This window comes from Diplotaxodon limnothrissa, linkage group LG23, assembly GCF_057381915.1.
Source record: "Diplotaxodon limnothrissa isolate DT_005_m linkage group LG23, D_limnothrissa_male_GT1.1, whole genome shotgun sequence".
Taxonomy (NCBI): domain Eukaryota; kingdom Metazoa; phylum Chordata; class Actinopteri; order Cichliformes; family Cichlidae; genus Diplotaxodon; species Diplotaxodon limnothrissa.
This window is the reverse complement of record NC_140617.1, coordinates 376230-401141: the sequence shown is the minus strand read 5'-3', so window position 1 is coordinate 401141 and position 24912 is coordinate 376230. Positions and strand designations below refer to the sequence as shown.

Here is a 24912-nt window from a genome sequence, read left to right as displayed (position 1 = left end):
CTCTCTCTCCTCTCTCTCTCTCTCTCTCTCTCTGTTCCTCTCTCTCTCTCTCTCTCTCTGTTCTCTCTCTCTCTCTCTCTCTCTCTGTTCCTCTCTCTCTCCCTCTCTCTCTCTTTCTGTTCCTCTCTCTCTCTCTGTTCCTCTCTCTCTCTCTCTCTCTCTCTCTCTGTGTGTGTGTGTGTTCCTCTCTCTCTCTCTCTGTTCCTCTCTCTCTCTCTCTGTTCCTCTCTCTCTCTCTCTGTTCCTCTCTCTCTCTCTCTCTCTCTCTGTTCCTCTCTCTCTCACTCTCTCTGTTCCTCTCTCTCTCTCTCTCTCTCTCTCTCTCTGTTCCTCTCTCTCTCTCTCTCTCTCTCTGTTCCTCTCTCTCTCTCTCTCTCTCTCTGTTCCTCTCTCTCTCTCTCTCTCTCTCTGTTCCTCTCTCTCTCTCTCTCTCTCTGTTCCTCTCTCTCTCTCTCTCTCTCTGTTCCTCTCTCTCTCCCTCTCTCTCTCTTTCTGTTCCTCTCTCTCTCTCTGTTCCTCTCTCTCTCTCTCTCTCTCTCTGTTCCTCTCTCTCTCTCTCTCTCTCTGTTCCTCTCTCTCTCTCTCTCTCTCTCTGTTCTCTCTCTCTCTCTCTCTCCCTCTCTGTGCTTTAATAAATAAATAAATTAATAAATCACAAATCTTTTTTACAAGTACAAAATATTTATGACCACATTTTGAGCCCATAGAGCAGCATTTAAGCCAGGAGGTGACTGCTGTTCGTCGCTGGATCGTTGTCGACTACGCGTTAGTGAAGTCAAGCTACAGCAAGTTTAGTTAAGAGTGTTTTCCTTTGTGCGTCGTTCTTAACCCTGTCTACAGAGCTTCCTGGATTTTCCCCCGTGTGATTCCCGTGTGGCAGTGTCGGAGTGTGAGCCTGTGATCGTGTGAGTGGATATTCTGAAGAACGCGTGCTAGTGATGGCCAAATGAAGCTTTCCGAAGCATTGAAGCTTGAATTGAAAAACGGTTCATTACTCGAAGCTTTTCAACACAGTCCTCTCTGGTGACATCTGGTGGCCAAAAATATGAAGAGCAGCTTGAATCCACAAAATAAAACCAACTGCTTCATTATGATTGCCCACTCACTCTACAGAGTGGAATTTTGTCTGATATTGGGCCGCCGCTGTGTTGCTTTGAACGTCTATTTTTGGGGGTGAAAACAATGTTGTTTATTTCTTTAATACATAATTTTGACCAGTAAACTTTCCTTGTTTAAATATGCACCATGGTGTGGTCTTTCTTTGCTTGTGACTTCTTGATGTTGGTAAATACAATAATTGAAAAGTACCACGCTACATGTAATATACATATAATAATGTACAACACATTATGGAAAGGGAGAGAGGGCGTTTGCTGTGGCTGCACCCAGACTGTGGAACAGTTTACCTCCTCACGTCAGACTCTCCAAAAGCCTAGAAACTTTTAAAACCGCTCTTAAAACTCACCTCTTTTCATTGGCTTTTAGAAAGGTTTAATTTATTTGTTTTATATATTTTTATTTTATTTTTATCAGCGAGGTGTTATTACGAAATTGTGTTCTATTGTATTTTTATCTGTATTTACTGTACAGCACTTTGGTCAGCCTTGGTTGTTTTTAAATGTGCTCTATAAATAAACTTGACTTGACTTGACTTGACTATGGAGTATGTTTCTGCTGTGAGGTCCTGCCTCCTTGTACTTATGCAATTAATCGCCGGACAGGCATATTTATAAATAATATTATATTAGGGACATTTTCCTATGCATATTTTTGACCTGGGGGTAGAATTGATTGTGAACTGGAAAAGGAAAATGCTTATGAACTTGCAAATTAAAAACATGATGCATTTAAAGTAGCCCTTTTTCATTTTTATTTAAGAAGAGAATTTGTTCTAGTGTGCGATGGCCAAACCTGTTCATTTTCGTGGAGATCATTTCTCCTGCATTAAGGAAAATCCCTTCATATGGCCCAGAGGAGGCTGGAGTGCAGAGAAACTGGTAGAGATGCAGTTATACAGTCTACCTGGGCCCCACAAACTATCAGCTAAAGAGAATAAATAAATTAAATTGCTGCACATTTTGCAGACTAACATTTTCAGATGAATTAAACAATAAAATATATATTTTTACAACATTACATGTAAAGAGTCAAATGGAAGTTTTTCTAAAGTTATTTAATGATATTTATATTATGAAAATCAGATTTTTGACATTTTAAGTTTTTCCCGTTTTCAGATAAAATAAACACGCACAAAACAAAACAAACAGCCAGAACACAAAGCTGGAAAACCCACCCGATCGACCAAAATCAACTCAAAATACTCCCACACAACAGAACCTCCTCTATTCCTCACTGGCTCCAAATCTCTCAGTAGAAATATCAGTGGTTCGCTATCTGTCACCATCAAAACACTCCATAAATCACTTCCTTATAAACCAGGGAATCAGACACCGAAGCGGTTATGTTCTAAATGAAGCTTCGGACGTCACTGATCACGTGACTCTGGCCAAACGAATCAAGCTTTTTGTGACACACGCACCGGAGCGTCAGCTTCAAGCAGGCCATCACTAGCGCGTGCTTTCCCCTGGACTTCCCTGGAGACCCCTTCTCCCCCCACTCAGCTGTATATAACACCCCACCCCCGCACATTCTCTACACCTGGTGACTTGTAAATAAACCCTTCTCGTGAGCATCAGAACCAGAGTCCTGCGCTTGAGTCCTCCTCCAAACCGTAACAAAAGGAATGTAACCTTATTTTAACATGCTGTTTAAAATGTCAAATTGTTGGTTTAATAAGTGAATATGAACAACTTACCCTGTAAGTGACCTGAAGAAAATGTGGTGGCAGGAGCTTTCTACAGTAACTCCACACTGGGGGCGTTTTGCTCCAGCTGATGTTATAATGACTCTATTAGAGTAAATACACTTTAACACTGCTGATTTAACACTGGGAAATTTACTGTGCATCAAATATCGGATTGATTTTAAGATTTTATTGCTTACATTCAATTCAATTTTATTTATATAGCGCCAAATCACAACAACAGTCGCCTCAAGGCGCTTTATACTGTACAGTAAGGGAAAATCGTAAGTAATGTTGCGCCTTGCTATTTAACTGAACTTCTCAGCCTGTATCCTGAAGGCACTTCTATCATGGAGTCAAATGACCTTGGTGCAACCTCGGTCTCAGAAAACCAGAGGTGATCGTGCCTTTGCCTGCTGCACCGAACCTCTGGAACAATCTTCCAGCTGATATTCGCGCGCCGGAATCTATTCAATCTTTTAAAACACGATTGAAAACTTATTTATTTGATCTTGCATTTTCAGTTAGTGATTTGTCGGCTGTACACTTTGTACTTTTATTACATTTTGTATGTAATTTTAACCTATTGTTTTACTGGGTTTTTGCAGTTGATATTTCTGTGTTGATTTTACCGAACTTTTACACTAAGTGTGAAATATTTGTTTTAACATAGTACTCCCGGGCTAATTAGTGCTTTGTTTTATCTGGGAATTTATTTATACTCTACTATCGTACCCATATGCAATTAATTTTGTTTCATATTTTATTACTGAGAAGCACTTTGATGTACCTCCGGTCTTTAAATGTGCTATATAAATAAAGTATTGATTGATTGACTGCCAGAACAAAACATCTGTCCCAAGGTAAAGTCTCTCATTGCACAATTTTCCCTCTCTGTGATTTTGACTGTTAACCTCACACTTTACAGAAATGTTGTACAGAAGGACAGAGTCTATGAGCTCAAACCTGAAAATGCTTGTACTTGAGATGTTCAGCACTTTTTTGAAAGCACTTTATAAATAAAGTTATTATTATTATTATTATTAAAACACAATTAGAGTTCACCCACTAATCTACCAATGTGAACACAAGTATGCTTTACTCGCTTTTATTAGTTTAGTAACAATACAGTACATGCACAAAACGGCCAAACTTTCCTGCTGCAGATATGGCCGTTATCTGTTTCTGTCCAGCCCATGAGCTGCATACACAGGAAATGAAACAGCACCCTCTGTGTCAGTCAACATTTGTGATGGCAGGTTTCAAACGGAAAATATCATAGAAAACATGAATTTACAAATAGCCAACCAAATGTTGCACATTGGGAAAGTCAAACTGAACAAAGTGCATGAAATGCTCTGAAGACTAAGATGACATCAGTTTTACATTAATTTGTAGCATTAAAGTATCCAGAAAAGTGAGTCCAACTTTTAAATAAATCAAAAGTCATAATGCTGACGTTTTCTTGCTAGCCTGAACTCTAGAATTAATCTCAAGGCCTGAGCAGCATGAAGGATGAGATAATGTCTCTGGGGCAGACGTCTTGGTGAAGCAGGGGCTGGATAGCGTGACAGACAGAGAGTGCGCATCTTCTAAACACAGCAGTAGAGAGAGGAGCAGCAGGCAGCACGGGAGCAAACAATCCGTGATGGATCTTTACTTCAGAGGTTAGTCAAATGCTTATGTTGGTTTTCCGCCCCACGTTCAATGCTTTTGAAATGTATCTATGAAATAACATAATTTAATTTTTTAAAAATATTTTCATTATGATTGCTATTATTACTGTGTTACTACATCATTAACTCCGTTTAAGCCTTTAATGCCTCATATTTGATACATGAAAGCTTTTGAGACTTCAGTCATCAGTTTTTTCTCCCTGAAAAACCCAAGTGCACAATTTATTTTAAGCAATAAATTGCAAAAATATATATGAAAATAAACATTTAATTGAAATATCAGAAGGTTCAATAAATGCTCCATGTTCAAAACGCTATAATGGCTCAGACTTCAGGAGGTGAAGTTTTCTTTTATACAGATAAAATGACTAAAATGAGTTATTAAAATCGAAATAAAGAAAAATGTGGACTCTCATTGGCTTTATTTTTACTTCCCAGGCACCACGTGGATGATGCCCTTGCTCTTTATGATTCCAGACTTTACCCACAGCAGTTCTTGCCCCAGCAGTTGCCGATGCAACCCTCAAGGCGCTGCCATGTGTACTGGCTCCACCATCACTGATATACCGCCTCTGCCTCTCCACACATACCTGCTGCAGCTCAGTGTTACAAACATGAATGTCCTAAATGAGCGAAGTTTAGCAAATCTGGACCTCCTGCTGCGTTTCAGTCTCATAAAGAGTCATCTAAACACCGTCCATCCTCAGGCTTTCCTCATAGCTCCCCAGCTCAAGTCTGTCAAGCTGTCATCTAACGATCTGTCGACCCTTCCTCCTCGAGTGTTCAGTCCACTTGCTGCTCTTGAGCAGCTGCATCTAGATGGGAACCAGTTTGAGAACATTCATCCAGACATGTTTGAAGGACTGGGTGGGTTGCAGGATCTGGACCTAAGCCGCAACAAACTCAGGAGTCTTGATCCAGACCTATTTGAAGGACTGACCAACCTCACCTTTCTGAATCTTGGAAGGAACTTCATAAAGAAGCTTCCTCCTACCATCTTTCACTCCTTGACTAAACTTCAGCAGCTTATACTCTATTACAATGAACTAGAATTTCTAGAAGCTGGCATCTTTGACAAACTCATCAACCTCGTGGAGCTAAAACTCCATCAAAACCAGATTGCCAGCCTTCCACCTAAAGTCTTCTGGCCTCTGGGGAACCTGAAAAACCTGACCTTATCCTCCAACCAACTTCAGGCCATCCCAGAAAAGAGCTTCTACCACATGCCAAAGTTGGTCAAACTCACCATTTACAAGAATCCACTATTATCTCTACCAGATGAGCTGATGGGTCACATGCCCGACATGACAGAGTTCTATCTATATGCCACCAACCTCATCACGGTTCCTGGAAATTTGTTCGCTAACATGTCTGGGCTGCTTATGCTGAACTTCCATTTAAATGACAATCTGAGGGACCTTCCACCAGATGTTTTCTGCTGTCTTCCAAACCTTCAGAAGCTCTCGCTAAAATCCAACAACCTCCATTATCTTCATCCCCAGCTATTCTCCAAACTAACCACCCTGAAGAAACTTCACCTCAATGACAATAAGTTGTATGGCCTACCAGAAGATATCTTTAAGGGTCTTGGAGAGATTCTTGAAATTTTATTGAACAATAACAACCTTAGCAGTCTTCCAGGAGATATTTTCGTGTCTCTTCCAGCTTTGATGAATCTGACTCTGAGTGGAAACCCCTGGGATTGTAATTGTGCTATCAGAGGCATTGCAAGATGGATGAGACACAATGAGCATGTGCTTTGGGACAGAGATGACGTGATGTGTCACACTCCAATCTACCAGCTGCTGCGTACCGTTGGCTCGCTGCATGATGAAGAGTTCAGCTTTTGCAGTGCTACAACAGCCAAGAGTTTTCCTCTACAAGATTTGAACCGGTCACCAACACAACCACTCCACATGTTGTCAACCTCTGGACAAACATCAGCTTTAACTTCCATAACCACACCCCCCACAACGGCTACTCGATCCAAGGAAGCGGCGATCCAAACCACTCAAGGAGCTACCCAAAAAGTCCCTGACAAAATAACCACTCAGACTGTAAAAGCAACCACATCAGATGATACAACACTCTCAGCATCACTTTCCACTGAACTTATTGGTAAATTTGCTCAGAACATGTCACCTCCTTTTTATGGCATATTGGTGATAGAACCGGGGCCTGAGTTTGTCCACCATAACCATCAGAAAGGCTGGGTGTATGTGTGGTTTCTGCCCTCAAACACGGCTTTGGCTGGGTTCCTCATGTTCTCTCACATCCTTCTTCTAGCTACAGGGTTGTCGCTTATTCTTGCTACCATGTATGGCATGTATCGCCTCCACAAGGCCACGTATAAGCTAAAGGCTGAGTGTGCTCGTCATGAGGCGTAGCGCTGGCTTATCGGGCTGGTGCACAACTAGATAAACGATCCTCTTCTAGCGGCTGACAATTACTGTGTTTGTTTTCTCTGAACACATTTCCTCAGGAAAATCAGACTTTGAAATATGATGGAATTGAACCCTGTGGGGTTTTTCAGAAAAAAGCACATTCAGATGGTATTGTGTTTAATTTTATATCACAGCTAAACTAATATCTGTCAATAGTCAGCATACAGAGCAAATATTTGAATGTTCATCAATCAAATGGGAAGATTTTAGGTCTATTTTGAAACTGGGTAGCTATGCAGACTGCTAAAGTCCTGCCTGTTCATGTCCAAATTATTCAAATTAAAAGTGCCCAACACTGGTAAAAAGATTCATGCTATGATGCACATATTCAAACTCTTTAAAAAATATTGTGGTGTAATTATGATAATAATGATAAAATGAGAGGATTGTATAATGCCTTATATACATATATCATTGTTTATTCTATAGTCATACAGTTTCTGTTAAAGCCGGAGAGAGCCACTGAAGAATCCACCTGTTGTTGACCACTGTTTGTTTTTCAAGCATATAAAGTGAAAACCTGGTTTCTTCCACTGGTCTTTTGCTTTCACCATGTCTCGAGTCATACACACTGATGCCTGCTGTATTTATAAATGTACGTTTTATCTACTATGCCAAGACTGCAGTGCTTCAGCAGCTTATAGATAACACACATCAGTGTTAAAGCTGCAGGTGATTTGTTTCCCTCCAGTGGTGGATACTTGAAACTGCAAGACGAAAGCGCACGACTGGACAGTGTCTACTTTTATATTTGTGCTATTTACAGATGTTTATTTCAAAATGTTAAAGCTGTGTGTGTCATCTGTTTGATCAACATCTCTATTATTGTGAATTTGTTGTGAGCTACACTTTATATACCCAGTGCCTGTTGTGTATTTCTCTTTGTAAGGCATTCATGTAATGGCCTTTTTTAAAAGCTGGGTTAGGGTTAGCTGTGATGCTGTCATCATTTGTATTTTATGCCATGAAAATGAATGATTAAAGTGGGTTTTTTTTTATATCTTAAACCTGTCCACTTCTGTGATCAAACTGCTAAATATTTGACCGATTGAGCAGATCGTGGTCAAGATTTTGGAGTATCTTGTTTAATCCCACAGCACCTGTTATTCGAACAGCTGCTGTAAACAACCATTATTCCTTATCTGGATTTGACTTCCTTTTCAGGAATGTTACAGAAATGTGCTTTCCCAGAAGGAATTACACATCTTCACAGGAAGATTATGCCCTAATCTTTGTAACAACGTTCAAAACAGGAAACACATCTATCCATGATGTCACGAGGTCAGTATGTTTAGCTTTTGAGATGACGAATCCATTTATGAAATGACGCCCCTGTAATTTCACAAGCCTCTGTCATAACCTCAAAAATGTGAACGTACATCCAGCCCAGTTCCCTTTTTAATAACTGTGCAACATGTTTCATTACAAAGCCGCTCTTTAATTCTACCGAAGTTTTGACACAAATGTTTTTCATGAGAAAGGAAACAACTAAAGGTGAAGTTCGTACATTTAAAGTTTCATTTGTGAGCAGCTTGTCCTCACAGTTGGACATTACACATTGTTCTGTAGAGACTAAACAAGGGGCCATATTTGCCTGAGTCACAATAATTTTTCAAGTCTTTTAAACCCTAAAAATGACGGCAGATGCCACAAATTCCACGAGAGGTGATTGGACGCTAAACCAAGCAGCAAACAAAAGAGGATGAATTGGTGAGCAGTGCCCAAGTTCATTGCTATGACAACAGGTGATTAGGACTTTCCAGCAGGCTGAGCTCACACAACAGTGGGCACATACACAGGGTCAGCGTGGGGAGAGGAAAACTGCAGGGGCACAAGAAATATTGGACCAATGTGGAAAACAAGACTTTAGGAAGAGAAACAAAAACCTGTTGATTCATAGCTCTGGGAGGAATCTTTCATTTGTCTATGTTAACCTTCTAACTTTGACCGTAATGCCAGCTGGGAGGGATTTCCCAAAACATGAGCAAATGTGGAATTCCCAGAGTCTTGGCTGCAGGGTGGAATTTTAATGCTCTTGATTAAGCTGATGGACATTATGAACAATGCTGGGCATCCTCTGCACACGGCCATAAACAACCAGAAGAGTCTGTTCAGTGACAGGTTGCTTCTCCCCAAGACAAGAACTAACAGACTTAAAAACTCCTTTGTCCCACACGCCATCAGACTGTTTAACTCCTCTCTGGAGGGGAGAGGGAGGGGAAACAGGAGGACAAAGGAGGGGGGAACAACTAAGCTGTAGTGCCTCTGCACCTCACTGTACAATACCTTGTGCAATACTTTTTGTAAATAGTCAACAGTGCAATAGACTCAATACTTGAAATGTGCAATTCACTTGTATTTTTATTTTTTATTCCTATTTATTCTATTTATCCCCTTTGTATATTTTATTTATATTTGTCTCTGTATTTATATATGTGTGTGTGTGTGTGTGTGTGTGTGTGTGTGTGTGTGTGTGTGTGTGTGTGTGTGTGTGTGTGTATATATATATAACAGTTCTGTAACTGTAACTTTGGTCGTTGCTGTGCTTTTTTTGGAAGTCGAATTTCCCAGAGGAACCCACCCGAGGGATTAATAAAGTTCTATCTTATCTTATCTTATCTTAAGCCCAATAATAAGCTGTTTATTTAAAAAATAGGAATCTGGAGAACTGGTGCCAGAGGAACAACCTCCTTCTAAACGTCAGTAAGACAAAGGAGCTGATAGTGGACTTCAGCACTAAGCAGGAGAGGAACTACCAGACCCCCGTCATCAACGAGTGCCCAGTGGAGAGAGTGGACAGCTTCAAATACCTCGGAGTTCACATCACGCAGGACCTGTCATGGTCCTGTCACATCAACACCGTGGTGAAAAAGGCCCGACAGCGTCTCTACCACCTCAGACGCTTGAGAGACTTCCAACTGCCCTCCAAGGTGCTCAGGAACTTTTACTCGTGCACCATAGAGAGCATCCTGGCGGGAAACATCTTAACCTGGTTCGGGAACAGCACCATGCAGGACAGACGAGCTCTACAGAGGGTTGTGCGGTCAGCTGAGCGCACCATCCGCTCCGAGCTCCCTGACCTGCACTCAATCTACAGCAGGCGGTGCTGGACCAAGGCCAGGAAGATGGTGAAGGACCTCAGCCATCCCAACAACAGACTGTTCTCTCTGTTGAGGTCAGGAAAGCGATTCCGCTCCCTGAAGACCAACACAGAGAGACTGAGGAGGAGCTTCTTCCCGCAGGCGATACGGTCTCTCAATCACACCACCACACAGTACTGACCCACACATATGGTTCTTACACACACACTGGACTTTCTGGACTTTGTTTTTGCACAACACTGGTCACTATATTCTTCATTTCCGGTTAATACTTGTACAGCTGCTGTTATTGTGTATATATTTATTTATATTTCTTCATACATTCTTATATAGTTCTATATTGTGTATTTTGTTGTACAGTTATTTTATTTTCAACTTTAATTTATATATTTTATCTTATTCTTCCCAGTTAAATTTACCCTTCATTCTAATTTGTGTTGTACAGTTATTTCATTTTTAACCTTAATTTATATTTTATTCCTTCCTAGTTAAATTTACCCTTTTTAATTTTTCATATTTATTTCCTATCTTATTCATAGCCTTTTCCTTTTTTGTTTTCTTTAGGTCACGAGCAGTTGTCCAAGCATTTCACTACATATCGTACTGTGTATGACTGTGTACGTGACAAATAAAATTTGAAAAAAACAGGCTGTAAGTTGAGTCATACTGAATGTACATATCCTAATATTCCTTTCTAAATCCTCCGTAAAGAACATGCACTCGTTACATCACAAAGAAGAGCAGCTATAACTGTAACCCTGCTCAATCCGGCTTCTTTTTTATATATTATGTGTTCACTGAAGTTCACTGAAATAATAAGGTGAACATTTGATCAGTCTGTAAATCTGTGAAAGGATTTCAAAGCTTGGTATCTTCACATGGCTCTGTAACTCACAGCTAAGTGTTTTCAGTTGTCACAGATTGCATGTTCTGGTCAGTTGATTTTATGACTGAGAACTTCAGCACTCACAGTTACATGTGTAAGTTTGTAATAGTGCATTTAAAGCATTTCTTTAAATGCTCTCACCCCAACCAGTCACAGCAGATGGCTCCACCCCTGCCGGAGGTTTCTTCCTGTTAAAAGGGAGTTTTTCCTTCCCACTGTCACCACAGTGCTTGCTCATAGGCAGTCGTATGATTGTTGGGTTTTTCTCTGTATGTATTATTGTAGGATTTCCTTACAAAATAAAGCACCTTGAGGCGATTTGAGGCTGTATAAATAACTTGAATTGAATTGAATGCTGAGGAAAGGCAAGTGCTGAAGCTTTTCTAACTGCTCCGTAACATTAAATATTGTATACCGGTCCTCACTCATAAGTTGACATTTCTATGGTTCAGCACCATTAAGCTGGTTTGTCTGGATTGAAGCTGAGCGCGCTGGTTTTCCTGTTTGTTCTCACAGGCTCTCATGGGGGAAGGAATTTACTGTTTCTCCACAAACTGGTGTGCAGGTACGTGTCCCCAGCTTTCACAGGCTTGAATCCAGATAAGTGTTTCTTTGTGGACGCGAGTGGATCAGGCAGCTTTGTCCACAGGTAAGACAGGCAGGTGCAAAAACACGGTGAGTGGGTAATCTTACTCAGGAACAAGAAAACATGCTTCACCTATCAGGAGAGTCCAGTCTCACTACAACATGACAATTTTAGTTCAACAATCCAGTGAGGAATAGAGAGGAGAAACGAGGTGAGTGTAAGTGGAATCAGACATGCCACTGGCTACTAGGCAGCCACGCCCATACCTGTGAAGAGCACCTAATACTAATACTAGTACTAATCAAATGTCAATAATAAACATATGCCATGCGTTTCCAGCAGGAAATTCTTTTTATCCTGAACTCTTTTACTGAAAACTGTAGAATTAACAGGATAATAAACTCAGACCATTTTGCATTTAATCATTAGTTATTGGTTATTAAACTCTGTCTGTCCCAGAGGTTTCTTCCTGTCAATCTTCCTCTTTTTCTTTGCAAGTACTTTCTCGCAGAGTTGCATCTATTTGATGGGATTTTTCTATTATTGCAGGGTCTTTACCTTACAATAGAAAGCACCTTGAACAGAAGAACAGAAAATGCTATCTTGTCATGCAGTCTTTTGGGATACTAATTTAGAAGCTATTGTACACAGAATGTGGGATAGATTTGCTTTATAGTAAAATATGCAAAACTAAAAACATACAATAGCTCTCATGTCGGAGGCATGTAAATCAAATCAGTTATAAAACACAATTATTTATGTTTCAATATTGCAATAAAAGTGTTTAGGACAGTTTTGTGCACTGCAGCAACATCTGCCTTTAGATGAGCTCCACCCTCATTATCTGTTTCCAGTAGTTTCCTGTGTGATAGAGTTTAAAAGCTAAAAGCTGCATATCACTGGCAGATCAGAGCCATCTTTTTCACCTAAAAACCAGAAAACAAGACAAATTTAGCACTAAAGCTTAATCACATAATAATTCCCTTTACTGTTTGTGATATCAAAGAAACCGTTCCACTCTGTTTTGTAATAGCGTGTTTGGCTCACATGAGAAATATGCACACAACACGAGCAACAGCTGTAGAGGCAAGGAAAGCTTCGTTGCTTAATTCTATCCAGATGTACTAAATGCTAAAAGTTGTTCCTGAACTTACCCGCACAAGACTTTCATTATGATATGAAAATAATAAGAAAATGAATAGAAAATGTATCATTTTTGTTACAGCAGAGAGAGTGAACGCTCATTCAGTGTGTTTGTGGGTGGATTGTGTTACAGTCTGTCCCTAAAAGTGGATTTGGGAAACCAAACCCATCCATTTACAAGCATACCATGAATGTTACTCCAAAGATATGTGCAGACCATACTTTGCACACCCAAGCAGACACACAAACAACATTGCCACAAACTAAAAACACAAAACAATCTCCATTGTTCTGTCCAGAGTCACTTGTCACCCTTCCTGTAACCTCTAGCACACATATACATCTTTCCTTGTCCATTAAATAAAGAAGCTTGAGGCATTAAAAAAAGTGTCTTTGCTAAGATGAAACAGAGACCAAATACCCACATAAACACAAAATCAGTTCAGTCCCAGGCTGGTACCAGAGGGTGGGGCTTCTGCTGGTCTGATCCCCCTCCACCACATTTAGAAAAAAAGGGTGAGTGTGTGTGAGACACCGAGGGGGCCGGGGGACGGCCAGGAAGCTCAGAAACAGGATCTACACATTTCTTGTGTGAGACAGAGAGAAAAAAAGCTGACTTATAAAATTTGACTGATGACGAAGAGCAGGAAAATGTGATGGTGTGAAAGTTCAGGCAGTGCTGGAAACTTTCAGAGGATTAGTAAAACTGAGGCGGAAGGGAGGACGCACATAAAAGAACTCCACACCGACTCACTGTCTCTGTTCAGGGATCGCAGCACGAGAGGTAAGCTCAGCAAAACAGCACGCTGGCCTACTTTGTTCCTTTATTTGACTTTTTCTTTTTTTAAAACTTTTATTTACTTAAGACTTAAGATGTGTCCAGTATATTTCTGAGGTAAATGTAACAGGAAACAAACAAGATAAAGAAGTCGGTGACAGTAATGTGGAATAAGATATAATGTTAGTTTTTCTTCTTGTTATTTTTTAAATATTAAATTTATAATACGTTGTATAGTCATGTGTTTTCATGTGTAAAACAATTAGCTTTTTAATATGTCATTATTATAAGAGTTACGTTTTGAATTACATGACAAAGTGTATTTTTTATGTCATGTCAGCTACGGTGTTCATCAAAACATGCTAAATAAAACATGCATGGCCTTCTGCAGCTCTGCTCCTACGCTCTTTTCACAGAACATAATGTTCTGAGCCTTTAATTATCGAAGGGAGAAAAACATCTAAGGAATTACTGGTGAACTGGAAATGGTTTAACCATTATATTACAACACAGATCATTTCAGGCTGTCCCAGTGACGAAATGACAGTGGGTTTGGGTTGGACTGAGAGGATAAAGTCTGCCAGAGATGACACATAGTTTAGGAATTAAATGAGGTTCTATGTTAGTATGGCTAGAAATCATGTAAACGTTATAAAATTGTAATAGCAGTGGAAACAATGACTTCACCCTCACAGCAGGAATCTAGTACCACCTCTCCAACCTTTTAATGAAAACAGAAAAAATGTGTTAAAATGTGAGCAGCTGGGACGGACCAGCATGGATTTTATGACCTCCTGCTTTTGATGAAAAAAAAAGAAAAGAAGGAAGTTAAGAAATCTGATGCCTTTGAGTTCGTTTGAAGGATATTTTATTTTGTCTTTACAAAGTTCCTTCCTGAAAGACACTCTTGTTGCAAACTAATACATCTCATCTACTGAGAAGCAACTCAGGCTTGCCAGCCCTCAGTTGCAGGACTGTGAATTTGGTGAATTTGTGTGGAGAAGCAGGTCATGATGCTGGCAAGGTTTTGTTCCAGGAGCCGTCTGTGCCTCTACAAACAGTGAGAACGGCTCAGCTTCCAAACTTGTGCAGGCAGTCTGGCATGCTGAGAAGCAGACAAAACACTGAATTTCATTTGCTAACAAATATTCAGTGTTCACTTTCAAAAAATTTTGCAAAACAAATTATTCAGGCATGAGTGGTTCAAAATTACTGCTTAACACAAATGCTGCATACACGGTTTTGCTGCCAGAGGCCTGCCAAGCATTTAGCAGTCAGTTCTGTTGGTGGGCAGTGCTCCTAGCTACGGGCAACATTGGATTCATTTATGCAAATGTCGGCTTCCTGGACGAAACACAAACTCAGAGGCTACACCATGAAGACACTGTTACTAATTAGAGCTGCATTCAGTAGAACTTTCCTATCATTGTGATGGTTCTGGGAGCAGAGAATCCCAATCTGACATGGAGAGGAGATAAATAAATCCTTTTCTTTACTGCCCTGTAAGCAAAAAGGTTTTGCAATAATAAATCAAATTTCAGAGTAGGTCCAGTGGCGTTAACACACCAGAAATGCAACAATGTCCATTTTCCCTCATGAATATCCAAAGTGGAGCAGTTCAGTTACTTTCGTAAGCAAAAATAACAGCGTTTGTGTAACAACTCCTTTTAATGAGCGCTTGCTGGCCTTCCACATAAAGCAAAATCCCCACAGGTTGTACACAATCTTAATGTATCCAGACTTCTTTTTCTTAAATATGGCAACAAACATGGCTCACACTGATTTGTTTAGTGACTTTGGCATGTAACCAATCAACATATGTTTCTTCTATTTTAGGGCAATAATGGAGCTGCCAACGACACTTCCTGTACTCCTACTTCTCATGGCCCTCAGTGTTGTCTGGGCGTGTCCGGATGGATGCCAATGTAGAGGAAGCACAGTCCAATGCGTTGGCCTGTCAAACTTCCCCATGCCGCTGCCGTCATCTGCCACCAAACTCTATTTTTCAAAATGCAGTTTTAACTCTCTGGAGCCAGAACACATGACGAATTCGTTGGATTTGTTGCTAATTAAAGAATCTCTTTTGAGGGAAGTGCGCCCTGGCACGTTTAATTCAACACCACATATCGGGTCCTTAACATTAACTGGTACCCAACTGCAGGATCTGCCAGAAGCCTTGTTGAAAAATCTGCAGAAACTTGAGGCTTTGACACTAAGCATCAACAACCTCTTAGTACTTCGGCCTCAGTGGTTTTCCCTGTTGACCGAGCTTAGAAGACTTGACCTTAGTAGGAATCTTTTCACTGCAGTACCTGTGGAAACTTTTCATCCACTGAAACAGTTGAGCTACCTTTCCCTTTCTGGTAACAAAGTCAGCCAGCTATCTAGAGAAACCTTTAAGGGTCTTTCTCAGATCATAACTTTACGCCTTAATAGAAACATGCTACAGGAGCTTCAAGTTGGTACTTTGGATGACCTTGTAAACCTGGGAGAGCTGTCACTACAAGACAACCAAATCACTCACCTCCACCGTGACCTGTTCTCCAAGACTCCAAAACTCCAGAAGCTGTTTCTCTCCAACAACAAGATCACATCTCTCCCAGAAGGGATCTTCCTAAACGTGCCAAATCTTTCCCAGATCTCCCTGTATGAAAACCAGCTGGAGACTCTGGGGCCAAGGGTGTTTGGGCCCACGGCCCTTAAGGAGCTGTGGCTGTATGACAACAAGCTGAGTCGTGTGGAAAATGACACGTTCAGGAACCTGACTCAGTTACGCCTCCTGGTCCTCAGTCGTAACCGGATTAGTTATGTATCCACCAGTGCATTTAGAGGATTGGAACAGCTGGGAGAGGTATCCCTGCACACCAATCTGATCACGACCCTGCAAGCTGGGACTTTCCAGGTGCTACCAAGACTGGTCAACATTTCTCTGGAAAACAACTTCATCAAATCCCTCCCACGTGGTTTCCTCCAGGGTCTGACCCACCTGGGACAGATAGACCTGCGAAACAATTCCCTCCCTAACCTACCACAGGAGAGTTTAGACGCCCTTACTGCATCAGAGGAAGTACTCCTCCAGCAAAATCCCTGGAGGTGTGACAAGGATATTCTGCCACTTAGGGACTGGTTGAAGCAGCACCCATCAAAGACCAACCAAAGCCTTGTGGTCTGTGACGCTCCTTCCAGTCTGAATGGCGAGATGATTGCTTTGCTGGCAGATGAGAACTTGGTATCTCTCAGCTCTACTCAGGAGCCCGTGCTGACCTCAACAGAGAAGAGGAGGAGGCCACATACACCTCCAGCCAAAAGAAGCACTCCCTCACCAGCTGTCAAGACGACCCCCACCTCAGAGTATGAAAAGGTAACCAGGAGTGGACAAGGGAATACTGGAAGCATTTCTCGTGATATTTCAATCACCCTAATTGTCATCGCAGTAGTGTGCACTGTCATCATCAGCACTGTAATTATCAGCTGTATTTGCTGGAGGAGAAATAAGAGTGGCACGGGGAATATAGGCCGCAGGAGTACGAACTCTGTGCTGTAGACTGCAATTCAAACAAAGCACACGAAGAACTTTTAGAGGGCGACTTTGGAGAGTTGGTAATTGAGCCTGAAAGGCACCAGAGAGTTCATTACCTTTCAGTTTTATTCATCAGATTTACCCCTCAGTGTGTCTTCCTGACTGTGCATCTTTGAGGAAAGAGATGCCATCTTAAATACTAACTGTAACAACAAATGCCTTAACAACTTTTGGCCAACCTGGACATATTTGTGAATGTAAACTGAAACATGCTTCGCCTGTTGAGTTAACCACCCAACGACTGTTTTTCATTAACAATTGTTGCAGCTTGACGGCTGATTTTGTGCTAACAACCCAACATTTAGCAAATAGTTGAACTTCTTTGCAAAAGCGTTACAATATACATACAAAAGATGTAATATGGAGTTCACTAGGGGCAGGGATAGCTCAGTAGGTAGAGTGGTGGCCCCATGATCGGAAGGTCGGGGGTTCGATTCCCCTGAACAGCTACCCTGAGGTACCCCTGAGCAAGGTACCGTCCCTACACACTGCTCCCCGGGTGCCCAGTGGCTGCCCACTGCTTCACTGAGTGAATGGGTTAAATGCAGAGAGGGATTTTCCCCACGGGGACCAATAAAGTACACTTTCTTCTTCTTCTACTATACTATACATCACGCTTCAATAGCCTGAATAAATGCAACACTTCTAGTGAGAGCATGTGCACGCTCTCTTATTGTCTCTTATTTACTGAGCTTCACCATTCATACTAGGTTTGACAAGTCTGACATTATTTATATAAATATATACATTGTTTCATATTTGAATTCTTGTGAAAATGATTTTAAACACGTGAAAGTTTTCAGCATGACACTGACATAGTGGGTTGTACATTTAATAAAACGTAACAAAAACAACAACCCAGGAGTACTAATTTTTTTTCCATCCATCCATTCACTTCCGCTTATCCTTTTTCAGGGTCGTGGGGGGCGCTGGAGCCTATCCCAGCTGTCATAGGGCAAGAGGCGGGGTACACCCTGGACAGGTCGCCAGTCTGTCGCAGGGCCAACACACAGGGACAGACAACCATTCACACTCACTTTCACTCTCACATTCACACCTAGTGGCAATTGGGATTATCCAATTAACCTATCCCCACAAGCTGCATGTCTTTGGACGGTGGGAGGAAGCCGGAGTACCCGGAGGGAACCCACGCAAACACGGAGAGAACATGCAAACTCCACACAGAAAGACCCCAGCCTGATGCTGGAATTGAACTCAGGACCTTCTTGCTGTGCGGCAACAGTGCTAACCACCGTGCCACCGTGCCGCCCACTAATTTTTTTTAATTCATTTATTTTAATATGGTAAAATTAAAAGAAACAAGGCAAGCCTCACGCTTCAATCACATAAATCCATACATAATAGCCAAGTACAGAGTGTCAGCATGAGTACCATTGTCAAGGTCCGGCTGTGTGGGAGGCAGGATGTGGACCCAAACAGAGGACTTAGAAAACAATAAGTAAACTTAAAATCTAACTGTAATGCTGACTATCCACAGAAATAACAAAAGAGCAAAAACTTCTCCAGGGCAAGAACTGGAAATCAGAGTACAGGTATATAAGGACAACACGTGTCAGAATCAGAATCAGAATACTTTATTGATCCCTGGGGGAAATTATTTTTGTTACAGTGCTCCATTATAAGCCAACATTAAGACAAGACAGACAATACACTAACTAAGAATAGTACAATATATACATATATATATATATACATACATACATACATACATACATAAGTCACTCATAAATAAATAGCTGAACAAGAAACATGTGTAGTTATAGCAGCAAACAGCAAACAAACAGCAAACAAACAGCGTGTCAGGGAGACACGCTGCTATGAGGGAAGACACAGCAAAGAACAGAGGGAGACTCAGACGATAAAAACCAACCAGGTAATGTAAGAGATGGAAAACAAATTAAACTAAGAAGTCCAAAACACAATACCCTGGGTTAAACACCCAGTTACATCTACTATCCTCTTGGTAAAATCCATTCTACATCCACAGTACCTTCCATTACACTGCCATCTAATGGAAAACAGTCACGATAAAGTCTGAAATACTTTAGCTGGAATCCAAAAGTTCCACCTGAAGCTTGCCTATGATTACAAACTGGAAGCAACAAATTCATCAAAAATGATGTTGTGCATTTTTTCGTGCTGTTCCAGTGAGGAAGTAAAAAACCAAAATAACAAACACATGTGCGTTTTAACTGGCCTGAAATATTGTGTTAAGCATGTGTTAAACATTAATCACACAGCTATGTATGACGTTAAAGAAAAACTCCACAATCTTGAATGCACTCTGTAGACGTGTGCAGTAACTAAAAAACTGATGCCTTGCTCTTATCTCGGGCTGCAGAAGTGTGCTGCGCCACGCCTCAGATGCAACAGACTTACAGCCTGTTGGAGCCTCAGTAATAATTACCTAACTCGCATGTGTCTCGTTTTTGCTGGAGCTTCATCCTCCAAAAGAAATAACCTGGTAGGTACCCTTTTCTTTGATATTTGACTAGGTTTAAAAAAAAAAAGATTTTCCAGAGAAATTGCAGGTCTGAATTTGATGCATTAAAAACAAATCATGCTAAATTACAAACCAAAATGTAATTCTTGAAAATTTTGCATGAGGGTAAAAATATTTTTTTCTTTTTCTAGTGAATAAAAATGTCCAGAGGCGAGATCATCGTTTTCTTTCTACTTTTCATGCCTGACTTTTCACTGGCTGAAACCCAACCATGTGAAAAGGCGACTGACTGCCCCAAAGAGAACCAGGCAGTTTTTAGCTCAGCTACAGAAATCCCACGCTCTCTCAGACCCAAAGTGACAGAAGTCTTTTTTTTGGTTAGCCATATTACAACAATACCAAAAGGAGCCTTTGCTGAAAACCCACAGCTTGAAAAGGTGGAGTTCATAAACAGTAACATATCATCCATCGAGCTGGGAGCGTTCGAGGGACTGAAAAACCTGAAAAATATTGAGGTCTCTGGCAGCAAATTAACGTCACTCCCAGTAGGAGTCTTTAACGACCTCAGCAACATGGAGGAACTCGTACTCAAATCTAACAAGCTTCAAAGACTTGATAAAGGTTTGTTTGAAGGCCTTAAAACACTAAGACACCTCCTGTTGAATTTGAATGAGATTAAGTTGATTGAAGATGAGACATTTGACGGTCTTGACAACCTTTTAATGCTCCATTTGGGTAAAAACAATCTCTCTGCTGTGTCAACTCACTGGTTCTCCAACCTAAACAAGCTGGAGGCATTCCGACTTTATGAGAATCAGCTGACCACCATTCCTGAAGACTTGTTTCAGAATTTACCAAACTTAAAGGAAATCAGCTTGCATGGAAACCAGATAGAAGAATTGCCTCCCAATCTGTTCCCTCATAAAAACAAACTGACTAAACTGTTGCTGGACAATAATCTTCTAACTACTTTTCCTGAGGGGTATTTTGTTGGCTTCCCTCAGCTTAAAACACTGACCCTGAAGAACAACAGGCTGAAAAGTTTGCCACCAGTGCTGTTTGGAGAAATGCCCAAATTGACCGAATTAAGCCTCCAGCAAAACAATCTCTCCAGTCTCCCTAAAGGAGTTTTTGGCCCTCTGAAGAAAATCAGGAAGCTGGACCTGTCGAAGAATAAATTCGTCACCTTGTCCCCTGAATACTTTGAAGGCCCAGAAAAGCTCACAGAACTGAATCTACAGAACAACATGATAGAGTCACTGGATGAAGATCTGTTTGAAAAGCTACAATCACTAGCCACTCTCAAGCTTGCTCACAACAACCTCCAGACGCTTCCTGGAGATATTTTTGACCCATTAGGAAAGCTCAGGAAGCTTGACCTCAGTAACAACCCGTGGCTCTGCGACTGTAACCTGAAAGCCTTCCACAGCTGGGTGACCAGAAATGCTGCAAAGCTCACGTCTCCTCCACTCTGTGAGTGTCCCGAAGATTTGAAAGGGACGAAAATGCCCTCATTAACACAGGATCAGCTGATTTGCCCAGCACTTCCACCCACGACTACCACAACAACTACACCCACAACTACACCCACGACAACACTTCCACCCACGACTACCACAACAACTACACCCACAACTACACCCACGACCACCCCAACCACAACTACACCCACGACAACAACTACACCCACGACCACCCCAACCACAACTACACCCATGACAACAACTACACCCACGACCACCCCAACCACAACTACACCCACGACAACAACTACACCCACGACCACCCCAACCACAACTACACCCATGACAACAACTACACCCACGACCACCCCAACCACAACTACACCCATGACAACAACTACACCCACGACAACACTTCCACCCACGACTACCACAACAACTACACCCACAACTACACCCACAACAACACTTCCACCCACGACCACCACAACAACTACACCCACAACTACACCCACGACAACAACTACACCCACGACCACCCCAACCACAACTACACCCATGACAACAACTACACCCACGACAACACTTCCACCCACGACTACCACAACAACTACACCCACAACTACACCCACAACAACACTTCCACCCACGACCACCACAACAACTACACCCACAACTACACCCACGACCACCCCAACCACAACTACACCCATGACAACAACTACACCCACGACCACCCCAACCACAACTACACCCACGACCACCACAACTACACCCACAACCACCCCAACCACAACTACACCCACAACCACCCCAACCACAACTACACCCATGACAACAACTACAGCCACGACCACCCCAACCACAACTACACCTACAACCACCCCAACCACAACCACACCCACAACCACCACTACATCCCTGACTACGACAACTACACCCACAACCACCCCAGTAACAACTGCACCCACGACTACCACAACAACTACAACCACCCCAACCACAACTGCAACCACAACCACCCCGACTACAATTGCAACCACCACTACTCTGACCACGACTGCACCCACAACAACATCTACACCCACAACCACCCCAACAACAAGTACAACCACAACTACTACAACAACTACATCTCCTCCACCCACTCCAGTGATCTTCTCCTGTCTGAACGTGACAACCTCAGAGCAGCAGCAAGCTTACTTTGTTCCTCAAGACAGCACAAAAGTTCAGCAGTGCAAAACTCATCTGAAGGTTTACATTGTTATTCTGGTGGTAGAGATTATCTGCACATTGGCTCTGGCTAAGTTCACCATTTCACTTTATCACCTACTCCAGCGCAGTGAGAGGTTGTACCACAAAGTGAAACTCACCCGCTTCTCCTACAAGAGGGAAGTCATCCTACGGCCTCTGCGAGAGGCAGAGACCCGAGGACTTTGAATTTTCTGAGGTGCTGCTAGAGATCAGAGTTTAATCATCCGAAAGATCACCAGGATGGCAAATAGGCCAGAAGCAATCATACAACTTATCACAACATCCTTAAAGCTGTAATAATTCATCTTAAATGATTTGTGAGCAGTGGAGCGATAAGATGAAGAAAGAATAAGAAGTAAGAATGATGCATACACATGCATTAGGTTTTGTATCCCTTGCTCAAATGTAATGTTTCTGGATGTTTTCTCTGTTTTTGCTTAAAAATATATGCAAAAGATATTAGTTTTTTGTTTTTTTATGTCAAATATAATAAAATGTACATAATTAAAAAAGACGTTTCTGAAACTAGTCATTACTGAGATTTCCTTTAACACATTCTTACAGCAAGGGGGTGGCAGAGATCCATAAGATCTCACTCACATTCACCAAAAACAAAAAACAAGAGGTGCTAAGAATAGGACCAGTTCTGCAAATTAGAGACACTGTAACAGGTAAGAGAAGTGCTCACTAACACAGATTTGGACAGATTTGTGAACAATATTTGAGAGTCATGGGTCTTTCAATTTTAAATCATGCTTTTTATTTGTTCTTGTTTCTAATGTCTCTGTAAAGCACTTTGAATCACCTTGTTGTTGAATTGTGCTATACAAATAAACTTGCCTTGCCTTTGTGCATGTAGAAAATGTTTCAGATCTTTAAAAAATGGGAGCAAAAGTGTTGCGTTTATATTTTTGTTCAGTGTAGTTCACTGCCACACAAAAGCAAATTCTCCCAACATGTTGAAATTGGGCTTGGTCTTCCCACACTCTGCCACCATTGCTACAAGCGATGAAGCGCCTTGAGGCGACTTTTGTTGTGATTTGGCGCTATATAAATAAAATTGAATTGAATTGAATTGTAACCTCACTACTCAACAAAGTGATCCATGTGATCCCTGTACTGACTCCTTCCCACCTCTGACAAATCCCACAGCTGCAGAATTGTCCAAGAATAATTTTTTTACAGATCACACCGCTGTGAGTGAAATCAGGAGTGTACAGGGTGAAGAGAAAAGGCGAGAGTACGGTCACCTGTGGTGCTCCTGTGCTGTGACTGACACACACACACACACACACACACACACACACACACACACACACACACACACACTGTAGTATATAAACGCTACATATTTTCAGTATACAAAAGCATGGTGTCTTATCAGGGCCCCCTGGTGGATCACAAACGTACTGCAGGTGGGCTGCAGTAATAACAGGAATTCAGTTTGTACATTTCTGTAATTTCAATCACATTAATATAAATGTATTAATTGATATAATAAGTGAATAATTCGAGGTGGTTAGTTTTGGATATTACAACTGACCTAAATTTATTAAAGTTTGTGTTGGGTAGCATTAGCAATTTATAGCCAACAGCCTAAGAGCTTTATGTTCTTTGCATGGTTCACAAGGAAATGCATCATTTTCTGTTGTATTTGATTACAGTGAAGGTTTAATGATGGGTGGGTCCAATTTTATTTCCTGTTTTTTTTTTGTTTTTTGTTTTTTTTGTTTTTTTTCCGTGTATCGTGCCCACCCCCTATATGTATGTGTAATGAGAGTGTGAGTAATGTGAATGTCTAAGTTGTGAGATAAAATTGAGGCAGAGGCAGCCAGAAGGGGACGGGGGGGGGGGGGGGGGGGGTAGCCTCCTCTGCACCCTGGTGACATACCCCTACTCCAAGGTCCTGCATGTGTGGGTGGTTGTGGTGGAGCGGGAAGAGGGAGGCAGCTGGAGATGGGGAGGGAAGGAAGGGAGGGGCAAGGGACCCCTCCCTGGGGCCAGCTCCCCCGCTGACCCCAGTAGGCACCCCCATACTCCGCGACCTGCCAGGGAAAGGGGGCCCAGGCCCATCCAGACCGGGGCCCAGTGCAGCAGCGCCTCCCGGCCCCACAGAGCCCGGGACAGTCCACCCAACCCCACCACAGAGAAAACTGCACCCACCCCACCATCCACTCTTCTTCCAGACTACATAAGACAATAAACACCCAGGCTGAGATCTCCCTCCACCTCTCCTGTATCTCCCCCTCCTGCAGAGAGAGTTCCTGAAGAGAGGAAAGCTCCTGCAAGATGTGACAAACTCCCCCACCAGTTGAAGAGCCCCCCAGGTGGCTCGATGCACCGGCGGCACCCTGCTCCAGGGCTGGGCCCCCATGCACCCACCCGCCCACAACCCCGGCAGCACACCAACCAGGACCCAAGCCCCCGAGGCCCGGCCCGGGCCCCAGCCCAGAGACGGAGCGCCCCAGAACCTCACGCCCATCCCGGACCCACCCAGGGGCAGACAGACTACCAGGTCAGTAACCCACGTCCGTCAGCACAGACCCTCCCCTAGCCCCGCTGCACGCAGCCGCGAGGAAACAGTCACCTGAGAGCCAACAGAGCCCCTAACCGGACATGACCGCTACCCCGGGTTGAGCCCCCCAAGGAAGATGCCTCCGGGGAACCCCCCGACGCCCTAAGCCTGTCCCTACCCCCACATCAATCACATCAGTGAAGGCGGGACCAAACTATG

The 24912-nt window shown here is 42.3% G+C and overlaps 3 protein-coding genes across 3 annotated transcripts; all 3 read left to right on the top strand.

Moving 5' to 3' along the window:
• The first annotated feature begins 4415 nt into the window (after positions 1 to 4415).
• Positions 4416 to 6866, top strand: LOC146607129 (uncharacterized). The gene is made up of 2 exons (XM_085347773.1): positions 4416 to 4470; positions 4918 to 6866. The coding sequence occupies exons 1-2, from the start codon at positions 4452 to 4454 to the stop codon at positions 6864 to 6866; spliced, it is 1968 nt and encodes a 655-aa protein (XP_085203899.1). The 5' UTR covers positions 4416 to 4451.
• Positions 6867 to 13254: 6388 nt separating this feature from the next.
• On the top strand, positions 13255 to 17033 carry LOC146607128 (uncharacterized). The gene is made up of 2 exons (XM_085347761.1): positions 13255 to 13423; positions 15254 to 17033. The coding sequence occupies exon 2, from the start codon at positions 15261 to 15263 to the stop codon at positions 16959 to 16961; it is 1701 nt and encodes a 566-aa protein (XP_085203887.1). The 5' UTR covers positions 13255 to 13423; positions 15254 to 15260; the 3' UTR covers positions 16962 to 17033.
• Positions 17034 to 19661: 2628 nt separating this feature from the next.
• Positions 19662 to 22364, top strand: LOC146607127 (uncharacterized). The gene is made up of 2 exons (XM_085348259.1): positions 19662 to 21105; positions 21370 to 22364. The coding sequence occupies exons 1-2, from the start codon at positions 19662 to 19664 to the stop codon at positions 22362 to 22364; spliced, it is 2439 nt and encodes an 812-aa protein (XP_085204385.1).
• Positions 22365 to 24912: the final 2548 nt, after the last annotated feature.

Excerpts from the sequence above, each read along its gene's own strand:
- LOC146607128 (XM_085347761.1), top strand. The coding sequence starts at position 15,261 with ATGGAGCTGCCAACGACACTTCCTGTACTCCTACTTCTCATGGCCCTC.
- LOC146607127 (XM_085348259.1), top strand. The coding sequence starts at position 19,662 with ATGTCCAGAGGCGAGATCATCGTTTTCTTTCTACTTTTCATGCCTGAC. Across the intron at positions 21,106-21,369 it reads TACACCCACAACTACACCCA|CCACAACTACACCCACAACA; the intron begins CGACCACCCCAA and ends CAACAACTACAC.